This window comes from Pteropus medius, unplaced genomic scaffold (genome assembly GCF_902729225.1).
Source record: "Pteropus medius unplaced genomic scaffold, Ma_sr-lr_union100, whole genome shotgun sequence".
Taxonomy (NCBI): Eukaryota; Metazoa; Chordata; class Mammalia; order Chiroptera; family Pteropodidae; genus Pteropus; species Pteropus medius.
In genome coordinates this window covers 32,349,479-32,369,855 of record NW_024340849.1, presented here as the reverse complement: position 1 = coordinate 32,369,855, position 20,377 = coordinate 32,349,479, and the positions used below count along the sequence as shown (strand labels likewise).

General features: G+C 34.6%; 1 protein-coding gene across 2 annotated transcripts in view; it reads right to left on the bottom strand.

Moving 5' to 3' along the window:
• Nucleotides 1-19,584, bottom strand: part of DSC2 (desmocollin 2) — a 30,157-nt gene extending 10,573 nt beyond the window's left edge. For both annotated transcript variants that reach the window (XM_039843930.1, XM_039843931.1), the window contains exons 1-9: nucleotides 19,061-19,584; nucleotides 11,324-11,408; nucleotides 10,247-10,443; nucleotides 9,263-9,382; nucleotides 7,836-7,991; nucleotides 6,377-6,521; nucleotides 5,150-5,316; nucleotides 1,776-1,910; nucleotides 1,354-1,539 (exon numbers count right to left, since the gene is read on the bottom strand). In XM_039843930.1, coding sequence (XP_039699864.1) covers nucleotides 1,354-1,539; nucleotides 1,776-1,910; nucleotides 5,150-5,316; nucleotides 6,377-6,521; nucleotides 7,836-7,991; nucleotides 9,263-9,382; nucleotides 10,247-10,443; nucleotides 11,324-11,408; nucleotides 19,061-19,129 — 1,260 coding nt within the window. In that variant the 5' untranslated portion in view covers nucleotides 19,130-19,584. The remainder of the gene's footprint in view (nucleotides 1-1,353; nucleotides 1,540-1,775; nucleotides 1,911-5,149; nucleotides 5,317-6,376; nucleotides 6,522-7,835; nucleotides 7,992-9,262; nucleotides 9,383-10,246; nucleotides 10,444-11,323; nucleotides 11,409-19,060) is intronic.
• Between the last annotated feature and the right edge of the window lie 793 nt (nucleotides 19,585-20,377).

Genomic DNA, 20,377 nt, shown 5'->3' with positions numbered 1-20,377 from the left:
TAGTACCAAGTTTAATAGAAGGTTTTAATTTTATCTGATATGTAGTTGTAATGAGAATGGGCGAAGCCATTTCCTTATAAGACAGAAACTGTGTTAGGTCTTGCACTTCACAGAAATGAATTTCCTTCTTAGAATATCAAGGATTAGGGCAGAGTTTGGGTGAAGAAAGAGCCAAAATTTAATGGACCGTTCTTTGCTGTTTTGCAACAGAGAAATTAACCCATAGACTGCAGCTAAATTTTATGATTGTAGCAAAAATAGATTAATCGTTTTTGATCCATGCACCTTATGAATATGTACAAAAAGGACACTGCATAGACCCAGGATTGGATCATATTCTAGTAAAAGATGCAGCAGATATAAGCCTATGACTCAGTCCACAGCCAAAAGGAGCTCAGACCACTTGGTGGGCTCACTCTGGCTCCTGAATTAGCAGCAAGTTCTTCTGAGATGCTGTAGAATAGTATTAAAAAGAGGTTTTAGAAGTATTTATGTCCTTGAACGTCTGAGAATTCCCATTCTGAACCAGGAAACTAAGGATGTAATGGACACTGGATACAGATGAACAGAACTACAAACAGCTTTCCTATAGGTCTGACCAGGAGTAACCCATCATTCGAGAAATTCAGTAAATAAGTGGAGGCTCCCTGACCCAGCTGTAGAAAGAATGAGCTAGGAAAGTTTGCCACTGTCCCACTGGAATCACAGCTGTACTAGTGTTTGAATTAAGAGATATTGGTTACTAAGTAAATACTATATGTCATTTGAACACACATATATATAATTTTTAAATAATGACTTTATATAAGGTTCCTCACACTAGTAATTTTCAATTTTTGAAGATACTATAGTTTCTGAAATTTAAAATGTTACTTATAGACTGTTGAATCAATTGGTCAAGAGGTACAAATTTCTAGTTATAAAATAAATAAGTCACAGGAATGTGATGTACAGCATCATGATTATAGCTAATAATACTATATTACATATTTGTAAGTAGCTAGAAGAGTGGATCTTAAAAGTTCTCTTTACAAGAAAAAAAATTTGTAACTATGTATGGTGATGGATATTAACTGGACTTAATTGTGATCATTTTGCATCATACACAAGGATCAAATTACGTCATTCACCTGAAACTAATATAGTGTTATGTCAATTATGCCTCGATTTAAAGAAAAAGTTCTCAAAATAAATATATCCATCCCATTATATATTAAGAATATAGCATTTACATTTATCTATATATCTATTTTATTCCTACATTTACCAGAATGCCTTTCTTTTCATTAACTCTAGTATATTAATCTGCAATATGATAAACTACAAATAACGAATTTACTAATTTATTCTTACCTTAATGACACACAGAACTCCTTCATTTGTTCTGGGATCTGTTACAATTTTAAAATTTCCATTTTCATTGCCCTTTAAAATGGTATAATTAGCTCTCCAATTAGCGGTATTAATTAAGTCCTTATCCTCAACACTAACACGTAAAATTTCCACATCAACTTTATTTTCTTCCACTGATGTCACATACTAAAAAAAAAATAAAATAAAAGTTCAATTAGTAATTTTCACAAAAATAAAACACCATACGAAGGGCGCCCTCTTCTTCTAACTTTCAAAGTACTACTTTTACATAATTTTAAACCATAAGTCCAAATTGCTGTCAAAGGATATTTCGTTTGAAATCATGTGGCACAATGGAGATGTGCACATTTAGCAATAATACTGGGCTGTATATTTTTCTTTTACTGGTATCATGTACTTACAGAAGTACGGGTAAATGTTGGCAAGTGGTCATTCACATCTTCAATATGAATGATACAAGATGCAGTCGTCTGCAAACCAAAATATTGACCATTCATGTCTTGTACTTTTATTTTCAACCTGTATTTGTCAATTAACTGAAAAGAAATTAAGAATTTAATTATTGAGTGAAAACAACATTGTAAATGAAATTTGAATTTATACTCTATAGTTTCCTTGCATTAAAAATTTAAGAGGTATAAATTTCATAGCTTTCATGTACTGGTAAAAGAATATTTCATCACACTAGCAATTTTTAATTAATTTATGAAAATAGAGTAGTAGTTATTTCTCAAATAGTACATTTGGAATTGCCTAATAATGAATCAAAATCTTATGTTCAAAATTACATAGCAATGACTCTTATAACAGTCTTGTAAGAAAACAATAAAGTTAAATATCCTCCTTAAAAGAGACAGATTTTAAATATTTACATTAATAAGAAGATCTTTAAATGAGCATGAAAACAAGGGTCTGGGATTTGTAATTTTTTCTCTCCACGGAAAATAAAATTTGGCTCTCAGGACTTTCCATTCATCAGAGATCGTAGGAGGCTTATCGCTAGTTAAAAAATGTGTTTCTCCTCATAATGGCTTTATTTATCATAAGTAATTGAGATACGGAAGGATTATAAATAAAACTAATAATAACACCCATAGACTGAACATTAGAAAATTTGAGTTCTATTCACAACTCCCAAAATAACAAATGTAATCTGAGGGAGTTGAAAAATTCTCTTTACCAAGGTTTCCTCTTCTAAAAAACGATAATAATAACACCTTTCCAACATAATTCCATTCTTATCATAAGACAAAATAATGTGCAAAACTATCTTAACTTTCCACCTAAAATATTCACCCTTCTCTTACATAGCTACCTTCTTTCCTTAATTCTGTCACCTCTCAAGTTTTCTCCTCCTTATGAATTACCTAAAATAAACTAAAATTTCTCTTGATCGCTATACTTTTCATACACAAAATTTTCCTGATCTACTCTTATCTCATAACTAATCACATATGTCGACTAGAAAAATAATGGCTTTATTGCATTTAAAAGTTCTAAAACTTCATGCTTGTATACTTTCAGGAGAGAATACATATTTTGTTTGTACATATTTTATTGGAAACAATCAATTGGTTGATAAAACAAAGAAACAAAAGTTTTATGGGCCTAATTATTAACTTGTGATATCTTCAGATAGAATAAAAATTCTGATGTTTAAAGGTCTTAAAGTAACAGATGAATACTGGAATCCTGAGGTCAAAAAGTGATTCCAGAGCATGTTTGGGTAAAAGCACTCCAAGACTCCTTCATCAGTTTTCAGCTGATCCTATCAGAAGGGCCTATTCAAGACTTGATGATAAAAAAAATAGATTGGTTTATAATCTGCTTTTTCTTGAGCACATAAATTCCATTAAAAATCTGTATAATATGTAGTGCTGTAACAATCATTCATTCATTCGTTCATTCATCTATCCAGCAAATGATGTTGTATTCTTTACTGGCATATACAATAAAAATAAATGAATTTATAAATAATAAAATAAATAAGTGCCAGTTTCACTTAGAAATTTCCTTGTAGATGCAGCAAAAAATGATTAATTTTATTAAATTTCAACCCACAGTCCATGTGAAAAAATGGAGGTATGCATACAGCATTTCTGCAGTGTAACATGGCATGGTGTTCCTCTAACACAAAAAAGTACTTGTGTGATTGTTACTTGTTGTTTTTTTACAGAATATAATTTTTACATAAAAGACATTTATGTTTATTCAAATTGGTATATTTGGAAGACATTTTGTCAAGCAAAATGAATATGTCACTTCAAAAAATAAAAAACATATTTGTCATCAATAATAAATTGGAATGTTTAAGCAAAAAAGAGAATTCTGGAAAACTTTTTCATCCATTAATGGAGGTAAATAGGTGATTTTTTTTCAATATTGTTTATTGACATGTGTTAATATTTGGTAGATCTGCATGACTTAGTGAATTAATTAATATTTTCCAAATGACCAATCTGTTATAAATCATACATGAGTAAACTATTTACACATAGTACAAGATAAACCAATAGGTTTTAATGTAATAAAGTACAAAAATTCGCTGATAAAGCTTCAGAGTGTACATTGCAAAAAACAGTTAAGAAACTACCACTTGTCAATTTTTGGTGCAGTATCAAAGATTAATATCCACAACGACCTGAAATTACTATTAAAATACTCCTTTCTTTTCTAACTTCATATCATGTTAGATTTTCTTTACATATGTTAGCTAAAACTACATATTAGACTGAATGCAGAAGGAGACATGAAAATCCATCTTAAATCCTCAATAATATTTAAGACTGTAAAGGGATATTAAGATCAGAACATTTAAAGACCACTGCTCTATTCTTTGAGGGAGAGAGGAAGAGGAAATGAATCTGATATGAAATTTTAGGAATTAAAGAAATACCCAATAAACATATATTACTATATTTTAAGACTAAGCATTATAAATGTAGTAAGTACGTCAGATAAACTTTTATAAGAATTCAGATGAACAAATGCTTGGTGAAGATGTAAGAGTTGAATAACCAAGCAAATAAATTATTAAACTAGGATGGTATCAGTAGAAGTGGACGTAATAGAAAAGCAAAATAATTTTGAAGGTAACATTGACATGCTTTGTAAAGTGATTTGATCTAAGGGACAAAAGGAGACATCAAATACAATTTGGAGAACACGAATTAAAGGAAATAGAAAAATAATTAATAGGAAAAGGGCATATTAATGCCTTTTTTACTAGAAAATATGAGAAATACAGCATGTTTAGAAGGAAAGAAGAGTTTGACTTCAGATGTACTGCATTTTAGGTACCTGAAAAACATCCAAATAAAGATTTCTAGCAGTCAATTGAAAATGGTAAGCCAGAGATAGAGAGATATAGACTTTCTTTTCATTTATACAAGGGGAAGAATATAGATGAACTTGTCAAGGAAGAGATGACACAGACAGAAAAAGTATTGTTATCTGTAGATAACAAATTTCTGCACAGTCCAAAAGTTTCACTTTTCACTTTTCATATTTGATATTTGTTTTTAATACTATACATATGTTTATATTAGGAAAACTGAGTCTACAAAACACAATTCAGCAGAGAACACATTAGTTTCGAAATTAGCACACAGTGTGGTTAATGACCTCCCTTAACATACTTAACATGATAATTTTTCTAAAATTAGATTCACAACATGCTTTTCAAAAACACATTTATAGGTGATGTACAGAGATATACAGTTACTATTAAATAACCACGTGACAACCAAGTTTTATTTGCTAATATTTATGTTACCTCTCTGTCTAGCTGAGATGATGTTGTGGTGATCACGCCTGTAGTTGGATGCATAGAAAACAGGGTGGGCGATGCTGGCAACTGCTCAAGGATGGAGTACTTTAGGCGCGTGTGCAACGTGTCAGGTTCATCTTTGTCAGTTGCACATACCTGTCCCACGGTAGAACCTATATATTGAAAAATCATCTTTAATTTCCAAAACTTTTACATTTTCAATTTTCCCCTTATTTCATTCCTCTCCATCTATTTGAAAATGTTCTGAACCACTTCATTATATATCAGAGTAATAAGTTTTATAAGTTGGCGAATTTCATATAAAGTATCATTTCCTTTTAAATATCCCAGCAGCCTAACATTTTGGAATTTGCTGACTATATCCCTGTGTTTAATGTATAATTTTATAAATGTTAATAAAATCTCTCCATGACCTTTTTATTTCTATACTAAAGAATTCTAATTATTCTTTAACCTTTTTCTATATATTCACTGTGTTTAATGTATAATTTTATAAATGTTAATAAAATCTCTCCATGACCTTTTTATTTCTATACTAAAGAATTCTAATTATTCTTTAATCTTTTTCTATTGGTAAGCTTGTACTTAAATTGATCGAATGGGTCAGTTTCCTCTGACATTTCTTGGTTTAGTTAGATCTTTCTAGAGGAAGACTCAAAAACTGCATTCTGCTTTCCAGCTAAACTGGTCCATTTTCACAGGATTGAGAAAACATTTGTATTATTCTCAATAACCTTTATGATCATGCCCAGACTATTATCGATCATTTAATCATTATGGAACATCAGTAAATTTCTTCAAAGTTAAGACCTCAGTTGCTCAAAAGCTTATTCTTTTTAGAGTGTGTCCTCTTAAAAGTACTTATTTTATCTCGCACAAGAAGACAAAGTAACATTTGTTGAATAATATTTCTCAGGCACTGTGCTTGGCATTCCATGTGTATTATGCTTCATTTAATCTTCATAATGATCTTCAATAGTAATATCCCGTGTTACAGATAGGGAAACTAAGGTTTGTTAAGGTTAAGGAAATTGCCCAGGATCACAGTTCATAGCTAGTTAGTGAAAGGTGGAGTAAACTCCACCCAGAGCAGGCCAATAAGTCCCCTTATCCTTCCTTGCCAGCAGGATATGCTGCCTCCCAAAAGCACAGTGAAACTCAGTTTTTGAATTGAAACGTCAGGTTACCAACATGGTTAAAGTGAGTACTCACCAACTCTGCAATTTTCGCCAACTGTAAAAATGTAAGTTTCTTCTGTAAAAATTGGGTAGTTATCATTTTCATCCTCAATTTTGATTAATAGGGGCAGTGGTAGTTCTGGAGTATATCCATCTGGAGTTGTTGCAAAGGCAATTATCTATGAAGAGAGTAAAATTTTTTTAAAAAGGCAAAACAATCTATCAAAATATGGTTCAAACTAGCGTTGGCTTTAACTTGTAGACTGTTCAGCGTTGCAGTATGAGTTTCACCATTCGTTTTTGTATTTGGATGTGGACATAACATTAATGCCATGAAGTGATTAATTTCATGGTGTAGTACAGCATTTTATGTTTAAATATGTCTAATATAATGACGTAAATAATCTTGGTTTCCTCACTATTGCTGTATTGTTATACATGAGTGTAATGGTTTTTACTATTATTTCCCCAAAACAGCGTTCAGGATTATTTTGTTTTGGTTTGCAAGTTTCAGGTGCACGAATTTTAAATACAACTTTCTGGCCCTTTTTTCCCTTTGGATTTTTAGGATTCCAAATTTCTCATGTGCAGTTGACTGAGATATTGTCTTATTTTCTACTAATTAAGATCTCAGGCATATCGATGGTTCTATTTAGATAACCGTCTTTATAGAAATTTTTTAACTTAAAAAAGGAGAATCAGAAATAGAACAAATGAATGGCTGTAAATAATGTGGGGAATATAATTTATTTATGATTTTATAGTATGAATTTCAATTTTAGTTTTTCTCATAATGACTATCATTGAAACAGAAGAACAATACAGATATTTAGAGGGCCATGTTGTAGCAATTTTAATCCTAAATATTTAATTCAATATTTGCCTATCTATTCGGTTCATTCAGTCTACCGATGAATAATTAATTAATTCAAAATAGATGTAAATAAATTAAAATTGAGTTGAGCTAAATCGCTAGGTTCTGTTGGGAAATCAATACAAGATTAGGTTAAATTCTTACATTGTTCTCTCATTCCACCATGGGATGTTACCCAGATGACAAAAAGACCGAATAATTTTAGTTAAGTGCTGTCCATACTCCTTAATTGCTCACCACAAGTTAACTTTCTCTCACTGCAAAGCAACTGAGGCCTAACTTCTAACCTTCACTTAGCTCCTATGGTGTCTCTATCTGTATGTAAAGAGGTTCACAGATTTTTATCTTTTCTGCCAATTAAATAACTCTTTTTTAAAGTGATACTATTTTTTCCTTTTTTAAAAAAATTAAAACTATAATACCAAGAACTTTCTAATAGAATCTAAAGCTATTTATTCTATAAAATTATTTTTGCTTTAAGCCAAGTCTAAGCTATCAGATATAGACAGAGCATAGATGACAAACTCAAAAAACAGAAAAGGGTAAAAGAACTGAGAACGAGAAACAAAATAGCCAAGCTTAACAATTACTAATATAATAGGTAAACTTTAGACTTTACCTCAAAAGAGTCATACTGCTCACGATCTACAGGTCGAGTACAGTACAGGTTTCCAGTATCTCTCTCTACATAAAATAAATTCATGGGTTCTCGGTCAACTCCAGGCCCTCTTATAGAATAGTATATAGTGTAATTTTGTGCTGTATCAGATTGAACCTAGAAAGTAGATATTGTACACATGAGACATATTTTTATTTCAGCAAAACTTTCATCTATATGGTTATGTAATCACATTGCCATTTCATTGAAATAACTACCTGCCAGTTATTATATATGAATAAAAAATGAGAATAAGGAAGCCTAATAATTGAAAAATTTCAAGAGCAATTGGCATGAGGAAAATAATGTAATAGCATCTTAGTTTTCCAGAATAACTAAAAGATATTTTAAAGGCTAAATGAACCTACATGGACTAAACAGTTAAGACTTTTCCTATCTTGGAAAACAAAGTATTCTAAGCATGAAAAATTATCCTGTTTTTTTTTTAAAAAAAAAACCTGAATTTTTATTTTACATAATATTTGATATATTGCATTTAAAATATTCTGTCTGCAGGGCAAAAACTTGGACAATGCTTTCCTTAATTAGTTTTTGTTATTTGTCAGCATCTTCTTTATTATAGGACCTGAGTAAAGTGGGGGAAATGAATGACAATAGAAATGGCATAATATCCTCGCAAGTATGATATTCTGGTACTTGATTCAAAAAGCAAATTTTCCAAGTTGTTTTCAACCTCTTAGTAAGATCTTGACTATGTATCAGGATGATTAATACAATTATTTTCCAACAATATCTTTCTCAACTTTAATGTGCTATTCTCTCAGTTGCATTAAATTTTTTGGCAAGATATAAAGGAGAATTCTCTCTCACCATTTCAAGAACTGAGGGAAAAGAAACTCAACTCATAAATTGAATGGAAGTGGCCATTGATAATGGAAGAAGGCAAGATTTGCTAGAGTTTCCATTAAAATAAAAAGAGAGAGAAAATGTGGATCCGGGATAGTAATTTAAGCAGTGGACTTTGGGATAGTAATAAAAAGGCGTATATGTCTTTCCCCTTCATGGCATTTATTTGCCTTTCATAAGCAATTTCATCCTATATTATGGAAGATGTTTTGGGGGCTTTTAGACTACACCCAGGCTATGATATCCTTGTTGATACAAAACTTCATTAAGGAACCATGTGTTTCAGAGTGCTATATGGGTTTCGCAGTTTTATAAATGACCTTTGTATGATTAAAACTGCAAATAAGTATATGCAGATATAGAGAGATATATTTATACCCATATATTGAAACATATGTGCACATCTTCATTCATTCGTATATTCATACGCCACTATTTTTTAAATAACTGCCTACTCATTGTCTAAATTTTTTTTTTAAAGGGAACTATAGACTTTGATCGTGGAAGGAAATAAATTGTACCTGTTGAAGAAAAAGTGGAAAAGGACCCAAGGAATTCTCCACCATTGAACAAGGAATTGGAGCCCATCTTCTCTTGGCACGTCTTAGAACTTTTTCTTTAGAATGATTTTGCTTTGGTACCTCAATTTAGAAGACAGAAAAAAAGAATAAAGTCAAGAACTACTTTATTCTCAAACATCAGGACTATGATACATCTTTCTCCTCTCATGAGAATTAGCTGGCCGGGTGTAAGACCATGGTAGTGATTAAAAACCATACTAGACGTCAACACTGCAAAGTGGAAGAGAGATGAAATTGGAAGCTTAGAAGCAAAACTGAAAAAAAAACTTACTTTTGCCATATCGCCATGCAAAAACATGGAAGGAGAGATATGCCAAGAAAATAAGTAAAGTATATGCCCTTCTAAGTTTAGTATAAGCATCTTCCACTCTCCACTAACTTGGAAGAGCCAGGGAACCAACAGAGAGATCTGTGTCAGACGAGGAGAGAAACATGTTGACCGCTCTCAATCTGCTGCAGAATAACGGCCAATGATCGAATAGAAGTCATTTTGATTTTGAGTGTCACAACATAATAAGCATGTGTGAGGTCCAAACCTCAACCTAAAACAGTCATCTACTTTCCACGACTACAAGTTATGCTGTCTAAGCATGAGGCCTCCAGAGATAGAGTTTCAAAACTTGTTTTTTAAAATTTGTTCTACGGTAAAGATCAAGAGATGCTCCTCTGTCTAATCTCAAGCTCTCATGCTGTAGCATATCCCAATTTCTCCTTTTATGTCCCAGATGAGAAGGAGTTACAATCCTTAATTAATCTATATTGTGCAATCATTTTCCATCTGAATACTGTGAAATTGTGCCATAGTTTTCATTCTCTTTCAAACTAAATTATCTTATATCCTTTCTGATTCCACATCTTTCCTAGCAATGTTAGTGATACCTGAAGACAATACTTCATTATATTTCATTTTATAATTTGGTATACCTTTATTTGATGCTCTAAAAGGACAAGTATTTTCTTCTCTTCCAGGTTCTCAGTGTCGGAAAGTGTTATGGTAAAATTTCTCTTCTCTGAGGACAAAATAGCATTTGTTGTATAGACTGAACCATCTTCTAAAATTTGGAAATTGGGATCACTTGAATGAATTAGATTTGCAGATTTAAAGCACTCCTTCAGGTTAACTGTAAAAATTACACACAGCAATTATTTGTAAAGTAAAACATGCGATATATAGTTTTAACAGTAATCTATGCATTTGAGGGGAAGCCCAAAACTTTAAATTAACTATATTAACACAATTTTTTCATTTTTAAAAGAATATATGAAATTCTATGGTTAGTTAAGTTCTGCTAAAGATATATATCACTTCTAATACCTACTTTACAATCATTTAAAGAACACATTTGTCTTGAAATAAAGGCATGTAAACCCCACCGTTTGAATATTTAAACCAACAAGAAAAAATTGTTCTTTATTAACTGAAATTAGCTATCGAGTAACACATAAATACATTTGAAGTATGTTAAACGGAATTTAGAAGATTAAAATTGGCAGTTATTCAATTAAAATATTACCGAATTCTTACAACTATTATTAAATAGTAGTAATTCTGTGTTCTCATTAGTCTAATCTTTTCTTATACAATTGAGTTATGTAAAAAATTAATCCCTGAAAAAAACAATATGTGGTAATCAATGTCAATAAGATGCCAAAATGTTTTAGGATAAAAATCCAAAAACGATACCATTAAATTCAAGAAATACTTTCAACACTATTTCTCAATTTTATAGAAGCATGTTATAACATATACCATATCCTTTAACTAACTTAAATATTAATAATTTTTATTACTCATACTAAACCTTTTTATCTACTTCATATAATCATGTTTTCCAACAAAAAAATAATTTTTTCCATTGGCATGATATCATACGCTTACAAATGATAATGTACTATATTAGTTTAAACTCTTAGAGTCAATACAGCTATCCTTCTAAAAGTTACACTAGTTTTACAAAATCCTACCAAATTAAGATTTAATGTATTTTATCAGTTTCTTACCTCTACCAACAAATGTCTTAGCATCTAGTTTTGAGGGAATACGCAATGTCACTTTTTTGCAGGCATCACAGGCAAATGTTAAAATCTAAAAAAATCAAATCAATATTATGCATTAAAAAAATCCTTTAATATATATATAGTTCATATAAATTATAAATTTGTATAATTATAAATCAGTTTATATGATTAACTAAATAACAAAAAACATACACTGGAGTGAGAAATCAGAAAAAAAATTGTATCTAGGAGAAGAATAAAATAATAAACTAAGAGTCATGGCTCACTCCTTCACAAAGCATGTAAACCCAGAGAATTCCTTACCTTCTTGGGCTTTGCTTTCTATTCTGTAAAATAAAGTTAATAGTAATTTCACTAACTTGGTGGCTATATTGAAGAACTAATGACAACCTATGTAAGAGAGTGCTGAAACTATTAGGAAAGCAACACAAGTATGTAAATAGAAAAGAGAAACAAAAACAAATTTAATGAGCCAAACAGTGTTTCAGTTAATTGTCAATTCCTAAATGAGCTATGGTACCAAATCAATAATATCCTAAATAAAACCCCAATGCTTCTAAAGAGTAGTATTAACTCATTGCCGTGGAGTGCTTTGGGGAGTATTTATGTATAACTCCACAGTAACAAGCACATAACTTTGAAACATGAACTTCTAAATGAGAGTTATGGTTATTTTAGAAAATATTTCACTTAAAAATTTTTAAAAGAGTTAGTGATTTATGTTGAACCAATTCCAATACAATATGTATTTAAACACACTGAAACATAATTCTATTTTCTCTGAAACTTTACAATAGATGTTTACGAAAAAAGTCACAATTTTTTCTACAGTTTGACCAAATGCAAGATAAATAAAACTAGCATTTACACTGTTATTTATAAAATCTATAAACATAAATTAGAATCAGCAAAATTTGGATAAAAATTTTTACTTCCAAAACATATTAAAGAACTTTTAATTATCCAATTTAAATTACATGTGAAAGATAAGGTAAAGCAGAGATTATATTTCACTTGAAAATTGGAGATGGACACAATAAAGGGAGTATGTTTGAACTAGAAATTAAAAGATGAGAAGAATTATCACTGGTTACATAGTCAAGAAAGGATAGGAGTAGAGTCATACAACTGAGGATTCCAGTTCAAGGTGACTGAAAGCATACATTCACTTATTCGATCAACATTTATGAATTGCTTACTAGGTGTTAGGCAGTGTTCAAATGCTACAGCAGTGAACAAAGCAAAGTCCTTGACCTCATGGCAATGACATTATAATGAGACAAAAAACTAATACACAAATGTACAAAGGGTCGCTTGATGCCAAGAGATAAATGTTCTGAGAAAAATAAAGCATGGAAGAAAGTGACAAAAGGAAGACTAGAAGCTTGAATAAAATGAGGAAGCAAGCCAGTTCCTCAATGGCAACAGTCTTCCAAGTGAGCTAAACCAGAACAAAAGCCCTGGAAGGGTACTTTACCTGGTGTTTTGGAAGAATAAAAAGGTCACGGTAGTAGTGCCCATTGAGGGATGAGTGATAGGAGATGATATTGAAGGTAGACAATCAGAGGCATATCATGTAGGGTCTAAAAGGCCATAGTAAAGAGTGTAGATTTTATTCAGAATACAAAGAGAAACAACAGTGGGTTCAGGAGCATACATTTACATAGAATCATTCTGGTGGCTATTTGGACTACAGAGGAGCCAAAGTGGAAGCAAGGAGATGAATTTGGAAGCCATAGGAGGAATCTAAGAGAGTGAAGATGATAACTCGGACTAAGGTAAAAATGGGGAAGAAGGTAAGAAATGGCTGAATTAAGACATTACTTTGGATAACAGTGTCCTTAACATCCATTCATTCATGCATTCCACAAGCGTTTACTGAATCTCTTCTATGTATCAGACACAAAGCAGTAAACATGATCTTCACAAAACACTCCATTCAAGGGTAAAACATATTTGTAATTTCAGTAAAGTAAGATAAATGCTATGACAGGGAAGTACAGTGTAGTATGGGAGAGCAGGAGGAACTAGTTTCATGTAAGAGCCAGGTGACTCCAAGTTAGCCATGTCGAGACAAGGCAAAACCGATATGTTCCAAACACAGGAATGGCACATGTGAAGGGTCAGAGATGACATAGACCTGAACATGAAATGTAGAATAGATGATGCTAATAGCACATGAGGGACAGAAGTTCAAAATGGATTCAGAGAAGTAGATGTGGGACAGACTGTGAATGGCACTGGCAAAGTATATGGATCTTATTTCCTAAAGAGAACGAGAAACCAAAGATTTGTTTTAAGCAAAAAAATTACATAAGCAGATTTTGATTTGAATAAGGTAATTCTGACCAGTATGGAGAATGGATCTGGGAACAACTTTCATTTCCAATAATGGCAGCTAGGTCACTCAGACAAACCCCTACACCAAAACTGAAAATAATAGATACATTTCTTTTAACCACCCTAAAACATCTAGCAAGGAATTGCAAGGCAAAAACTGAGGACAAAGTTTGGACACAGAGTGGTAACCAGAAACAACTTCTGATCTGAAAAGATTTGACTCTGGTTTTTTGGACCTCATAGCAGAGAGTTGAAATCAAACCATGGGCCGGCCTAAGATCTAAAACAAGAGCCCACATTAACCCGGGACCCAAATGCAAAACCTTCAATGTAAAAGTGAGCTGGAAGTACTGGCCCTTGCATAGATTTGAGATCTACATTCATACAAGTTGTTTGGTCTAGGAACCTCAAGCCATTAATTAGCTTAAAGAAGGTCTGGTATGTGATCGTCACCATGAATGCTGAAAGACATTTGACCGAATTCAATAATCATTCTTAGATTTTTAAAAAGCTCCCTCCCCCAAAAAAAATAGGAATCAATAAGTACTTCTGTTAAAGTAGGCAGATAGACAGATATAAACAGGAAAAAGAGAAACTCACAAGAGAACAGATGTCGTCACCATGAGCCCTGATAAGCCCTTAGAGCTCGAAAACCAATCCTGACCCAGAGACACATCTGCTCTTCCCCAAAACAGCACATGTGCGACCAAGCCCCTCTTGTCCTTAACCTAACCCTACCCTAATTATACAGCCATTATAAGAAATTAACATTGCGGTTAACGATGTATTCATCATGTACCTGATGTCATGACAGCTCTGAAAGGGCCAGAAACTGCAAGAACAGGGGTGTCTCTCAAGTTCCAAGAAAAGTCATTCCCTTTCCCCAGAAAAACCGCCCAAAATCACAAATATTCCACCCTAGTTAAATCAGTAGATAAAGTCCCTACCCCACGAAGAAATGGCTCAGCTCCCTCTCGAGCTTGCCGGCACTCTCATCTGAGTGTACTTTTGCTTTCAATAAACTTGAGCTATTGCTTCACTGTCCGTGAATTCTTTCTCCTGACGTTCACGAGATCCTGGTCAACTGCCCAGTGACATTTCTTCAATATGGTTTTTATATTATATTATAATCACAACATCAGTGGGAAAGCACTAGTGGTAAACTCACAGGCTTTCTAAGGTCATTATTTGTAGTTAACATTACATTAAAGTGTATAAGGCAAGAGGAAAGCATTAGATAGCATATAAGTTGAAAAGGAAGAGGTAAAGAAAAATCTCTATTTGCATTTGATATGACTATTTACCTGGAAAACCCAAGCAAATCAACTAATAAATTACTGTAAAACAATGAGAATTGCAGTAAAGGAGTAGCAATGACTATTAAAATACAGAAATCATTAGTCTTCATACACATAAATAAAACCAGTTAAGTAACATAATGGAAAAAATCATTTTCAAAAGCAATAAATAGAATTCCAAGGAGTAAACTTAACAAGAAACATATAAAATCTATTTAAGAAAAACATGAAAACATTTCTGAAGGACACAAAAGTAGACTTGCACAAAAAGAAAAATACACCATTATTTTGAAGGAAAATTCAACAACGTAAATATATTCTCATTTTATGATCTGATATAAATCCCACCAATGTTTTTTTTCTGGAACTAAACAAGCTGATTTACAAGGTCATAAGGAAAAATAAATAAGAGTAGACAAGAAAATTATGAAAAAGAAAAGCAATGAAAGCATATTAGCCCTAGTACATATTAAAAGATCCTGTGAAGTCTCAATAATTAAAACAATGCAATATTGGCATATGAAAAACTGAAAGATATTAGATTCATACAAATTGGAAAGGAAGAAGTAAAACAGTTTCTATTTGCATCTGATATAACTGTATGCTGTCCACAAAGGTTGTAACTTTTTGTTACACTCACCACAACTTATAAGAGTTTCTATTGCTTCACATTCTTGCCTACACAGCATGTTGTTAAACTTTTGGATGTTTAACAAATAAGAAATGGCATTTCGATGTAGTTTTAAATTAATTTTTCTTATTATGAATGATGCTGAGATATTTTTATCAGTCATTTTTATTATTTTATGGGAAATTTTCATATCCGTGTTCATGTTAGACTTCTTGATTTATATTTAGACTTCTTGACTTCTTCACATAGAGCTCTTACATAAGAGTCTTTTAAACATGATCTGCAAATATTTTTTTCTACTTTATCAGTTACCTTTAACTTTGCTTATGATGTTTTGTTTGGTTTAGTTTAGTTTTTTGCAAAGGACAAGTGTTGCGTATGTGTTTTAATATAATTGATTTTCTCAATTTTAACAAATGACTTTTGAAATCTGAGCGCTAAATTGGCTTCTTTGACTCGAAATTAAATAGAAATTTATCATGTTTTCTTCTATTATCTGCATGGTACTATATGTTATATTTAAATCTTTCATCTGTTTGGAATTTCCTGTGGCGTTCTGCATGAAGTATGGATTCAACTTTATGTTTTGCTAAATGGCTGCCTAGATCAAGTACTATAGTCTCATACTATATACCATATGTATATGATAATGGGAATTATTCAATTTATTTATTCACTTACACCTGGTTTCTTCTAAAAAGAAAGTTCTGTGTCTAAGTATATACAAAGCAATGCTATTTATGTATATGATATATAGTATGAGACTATATATATGTGTGTGTGTGTGCGTGCACATATATATATATACATGGACACATATATATAATACAGAATGATATAAATGTGTGTAAATATATGTGTGTATATACATATCCTCAACAATGTGATATGCCAACAATCATAAAATAGCTTTCTGTCTAGTCATATACAACCTTTATGGAGGGGAAAGGGAATTCGTAACATCTACTACATATACTTTTATCTGGCAATCCCATTTCTGGTAATCTATTCTATTGATACACCTATGCATATATGAAATAACATATATACAAGTTTATACATTGTGACATTATTTGTAATAGCTAAAAGTAATAGCAGAGGTAAGGGATAGAAGAAATTTGAGATATTCTTGAATGTAGATTTAATGGGACTTGATGATGGAATAGGGAAGGAGAACAGTGAGGAATTAAAAACAAACAGCTTCTAGAGTTTTTACTTAAGAAATGATGTGCATTGTAGTGTCATTTATTGAAATATAGGACACTAGAAGAAAAGCAATATTGTTTGGGAAGATAATAAATGCTATGTCACACATCATGCATGGTAAGTAGAGATACAGAGGCTTACTGTTCAATGAAGATATCTGAACCTGCAAAATAAATTTAGTTTATGGAGTCACCTGTATAATATTTTAGAGATAGGACCTAGAATAGAGAATACAATTGAGTGGTCGGGAATGTTCAAAGAAAAAAGGAGTGAATTTCAAGAATCATGGTGCAATCTACAAGGTGGAATTGTATAAGGAATGATTTGGATTTAGCAATTAAAATGCCTGATGACCATAGAAAGGGAAGCTTCATTAGGTGTTTAGACAGAAGCCAGAGTTAAAAGTGATGACGATATGTATGAAGTGAGGCAATATTAGGAAGTGGGGAGAAGCTGATTTGTGGAATGGTGAAGGGTTTTGGGGTTGTATGGGAAGCAGGAAATGTCAAGGGTGTGCCCAGAAGTCATCCTTATTTAATAATACCTTTCACTCAAATAGTCTCTTCACATCTATCACATTTGAGGCTCACAACCACAATTGCCTGAGGCTGGCAGGGATCTGCAGAGATGCGCCCACCACACCAGCATCAGAACAACTTGAGAGTCTCACACCAAGCCTTCCAGCTTGAGTGGAGAAGGAGAGGTGCAGCCAGAGCCCGGGCTCTTTTGTCTCCACCCCACTTCTGGTCTATCCTGCTTTGAAGCCAATGAAGGACACAGAATGGGAATTATTCAATTTATTATTCACTTACACCTGGTTTCTTCTAAAAAGAAAGTTCTGTGTCTAAGTATATACAAAGCAATGCTATTTATTGTTCCCACCTCTCTTCCTTCAAAGAACAATTAACCAATGGAGTAAAAAGAGGTGGCAACTTTATTAAGAATGTAACCGAAATTCATTCGTCATCAACTATACATTTTGTGACTCATTTATTCTATTCTTGGTTTCCTCAACTGAAAATGTTAACTGCTGTGCGCCTGGCCTTTTCGGGTATTAATGTGTCCAGGGAATTTAGTTAAGGTTTTCAAGTCCATGGAGTTCCTTGGAAAAGACACTGTAATAATAACAACTACAATTTCGTTACGTAGAATTTTAAGGAATTCGGTGTAAAATGAGAGCGGTAAAGAAGGGGGAATTATCCGAATGTTTCAGTCCCCCAGTTCCACCACTCCCAGAAGTCTTCCCTCTGTCTGGCTGTTCATCCCCTAGTCCTTCAGGTTTAACTGGAGCCACAACGCCTGAGGGTCAACGTGAAAGGCCATCGCCGACTCGAGCACTCTCTCGCATCCGGTCTATTTAACTCCTTCTAGGGGACCGAGGAAGCCCGGTCTGTGGAAACTTTGATCGCAAACTCTCCCAGTGGTTGCTCCCTCGCACTGGATCCTGTGTCTTCCAGTCACCCAATGAGATCCCAATCTTTTCTGCCTGGAAGGAAGGTTGTCCCGCCCCAAATAACGCCACCCGCTTCCGCTCCCAGCTCTGGGTGGGTAGGGTCTTTGCTATTGGCTATCGTGTTTTTTCAAGTGGGAAGGAAGCGGGAGGGCAAGGGCCAGAAGAATCCAAATGCCTCCAGGGGGAAGAGATGACAATGACCATTTTCTCCAAAATTAAAGAGAGGGTAATGCCGACAAAAAGTGGGAATTATATAAAGGTTCACCTGCGGCCCGCCCATCTACGATGTTTAGGAGCAGAGGATCGAGACCACTGAGGCGCGACAGAGCAATCCCCCTTGAAGGAGCGTAGTCCTCTTTCACCCAAGGACTGCGCTTCGAGCAGCGTCCGCCCAGAGGCTCCGCTTTTCCGTGGCCTGAACAGGCAGCGAGGTAGAAGCGGACCGCACCTTTCTGGGGAGTGCAGGAGGTTCCAAGCAGCACTGCGCTTCCCGCTGGTACCCAGAGGCTAAGCTTTCGGATGGGCGTTTGCGCCTCATGCCTCCTCTACCTGCCTGTGCTGATTATATCTACGGGAGACACCCTACTCTTCTTCGGGATCGTGGCGCCCAAGTCACCACCCTCTGTCTTCTCTCCCCGACCCGAACGACTCCGTTCTCTAGCCAGCGCGAGGCCCATTAACACCCATTTGGCCCGTCTCTCCCACCCACCCCTGCTCCCAAAGTGTCCCCTATTGTCCCCCAAGCAATCGGAGCCCCCTCCCGAGAGCCAGTGGCCCGGAGAGCCACTCACCGTGAGGGTCAGCAGGAGCTGCCAGCAGAAGGCTCCGCTCCAGCAACGTGTGGCTGGGGCCGCCGCCATAGGAGGACTCGCGACAGGTCGCCCGCCCAGGCACCAGGAGGCCGGAGTAGAAGGGCTCGGAGGGGCGAAGGGCCGCGGCCCCGGCGCTGGCTGGGTTGGCTGCTCCGCAGAAGTGCGAGGCGGAGCAGGTGGAGCGCGGAGAGAGACGCTCTTCTCGATTTCTCTGAAGCTTCTGCCTCTCACTCAAGGGGCTTTTCCTCTGGAGGAGGGTGGGGCTCCAGGCGCGTCCGAAAGACACCAATCTGCCCCTCCTTAGTATTTTCTTAAGTCTTCATTTCTTTAAGAGCGCGACAGGTGGAAACTCCCTCTCGTCGCCACCCTTTTGCCTGAGCTAGGTGTTTCTCACCAGCGGACGCCACCTATATGCCCCATCTGTCCCCCGCCCCGGTGTCCGCCTGGAGGATTTGCAGCTGGCCCTGCCCAGCAGAAACCCTGACTCTACAAAGACTCCCAGAACGCGCGGGCCACGGGAAAGGGCGCGTGTCCGAGCGCGCTCCTGGTTTAGGCTCCGCCCCGAGCTCTGCCTTCTCGGACCGCAGCTTACCTTCCCCTGGGGTCAGCAACAGACCTGCAAAGACCGCCTGTCAGCTGGAGAGGTCTGATTTATGTCGCAGCTGCTTAAGGCTCACCTGTTAGAGGGTTGACTTCAGGGAGACTTTTACAAATTTTGCCGGAGTAAATTTACTGCAGACGTTCAAGTGCATTTCTGACGTGGTTTTCAAGTGCAGTTCTGACGGGACCTTTCGTTGAGGTCTTGGGTGTTGGGGTTTTTTTTTTAAAGAAATTTCATGGTCAATATAACAATGATACAAGAAAATTACCATATGTTAAAGACAATTATACATTAAAGACAATGATATAAGAAAATTATCATATGTTAAAGACAATTATAAAAATCCAGGCTACGAGAAAATATTTTATAGGTAAATATATTATATATANTCTCTCTATTTCTTGGGTTGCTCAAGTAACCTCTCAGGCCTCAGCATTCCCACTTGTTAAGTAAGATAATAAAGTGATACTGGATGCTATCTGTGGTCACGTTCTCATTTAAAATTAAACTAGTTAGGCTTCTTGTGGTTGATATTTTGAGAAAATTGGCTGGAAATCGGTGTTCATTTCTGATAGAAAGTTAGAACCAGAACTGTCCTTAAAGAGAACAAACAGCAACAGAAGGCCTTGGGGGCACATTTATGCAGCCTAGCTTCACAATCTTCTAATTTCAGAAACTAAAGATAGTAATGGCAA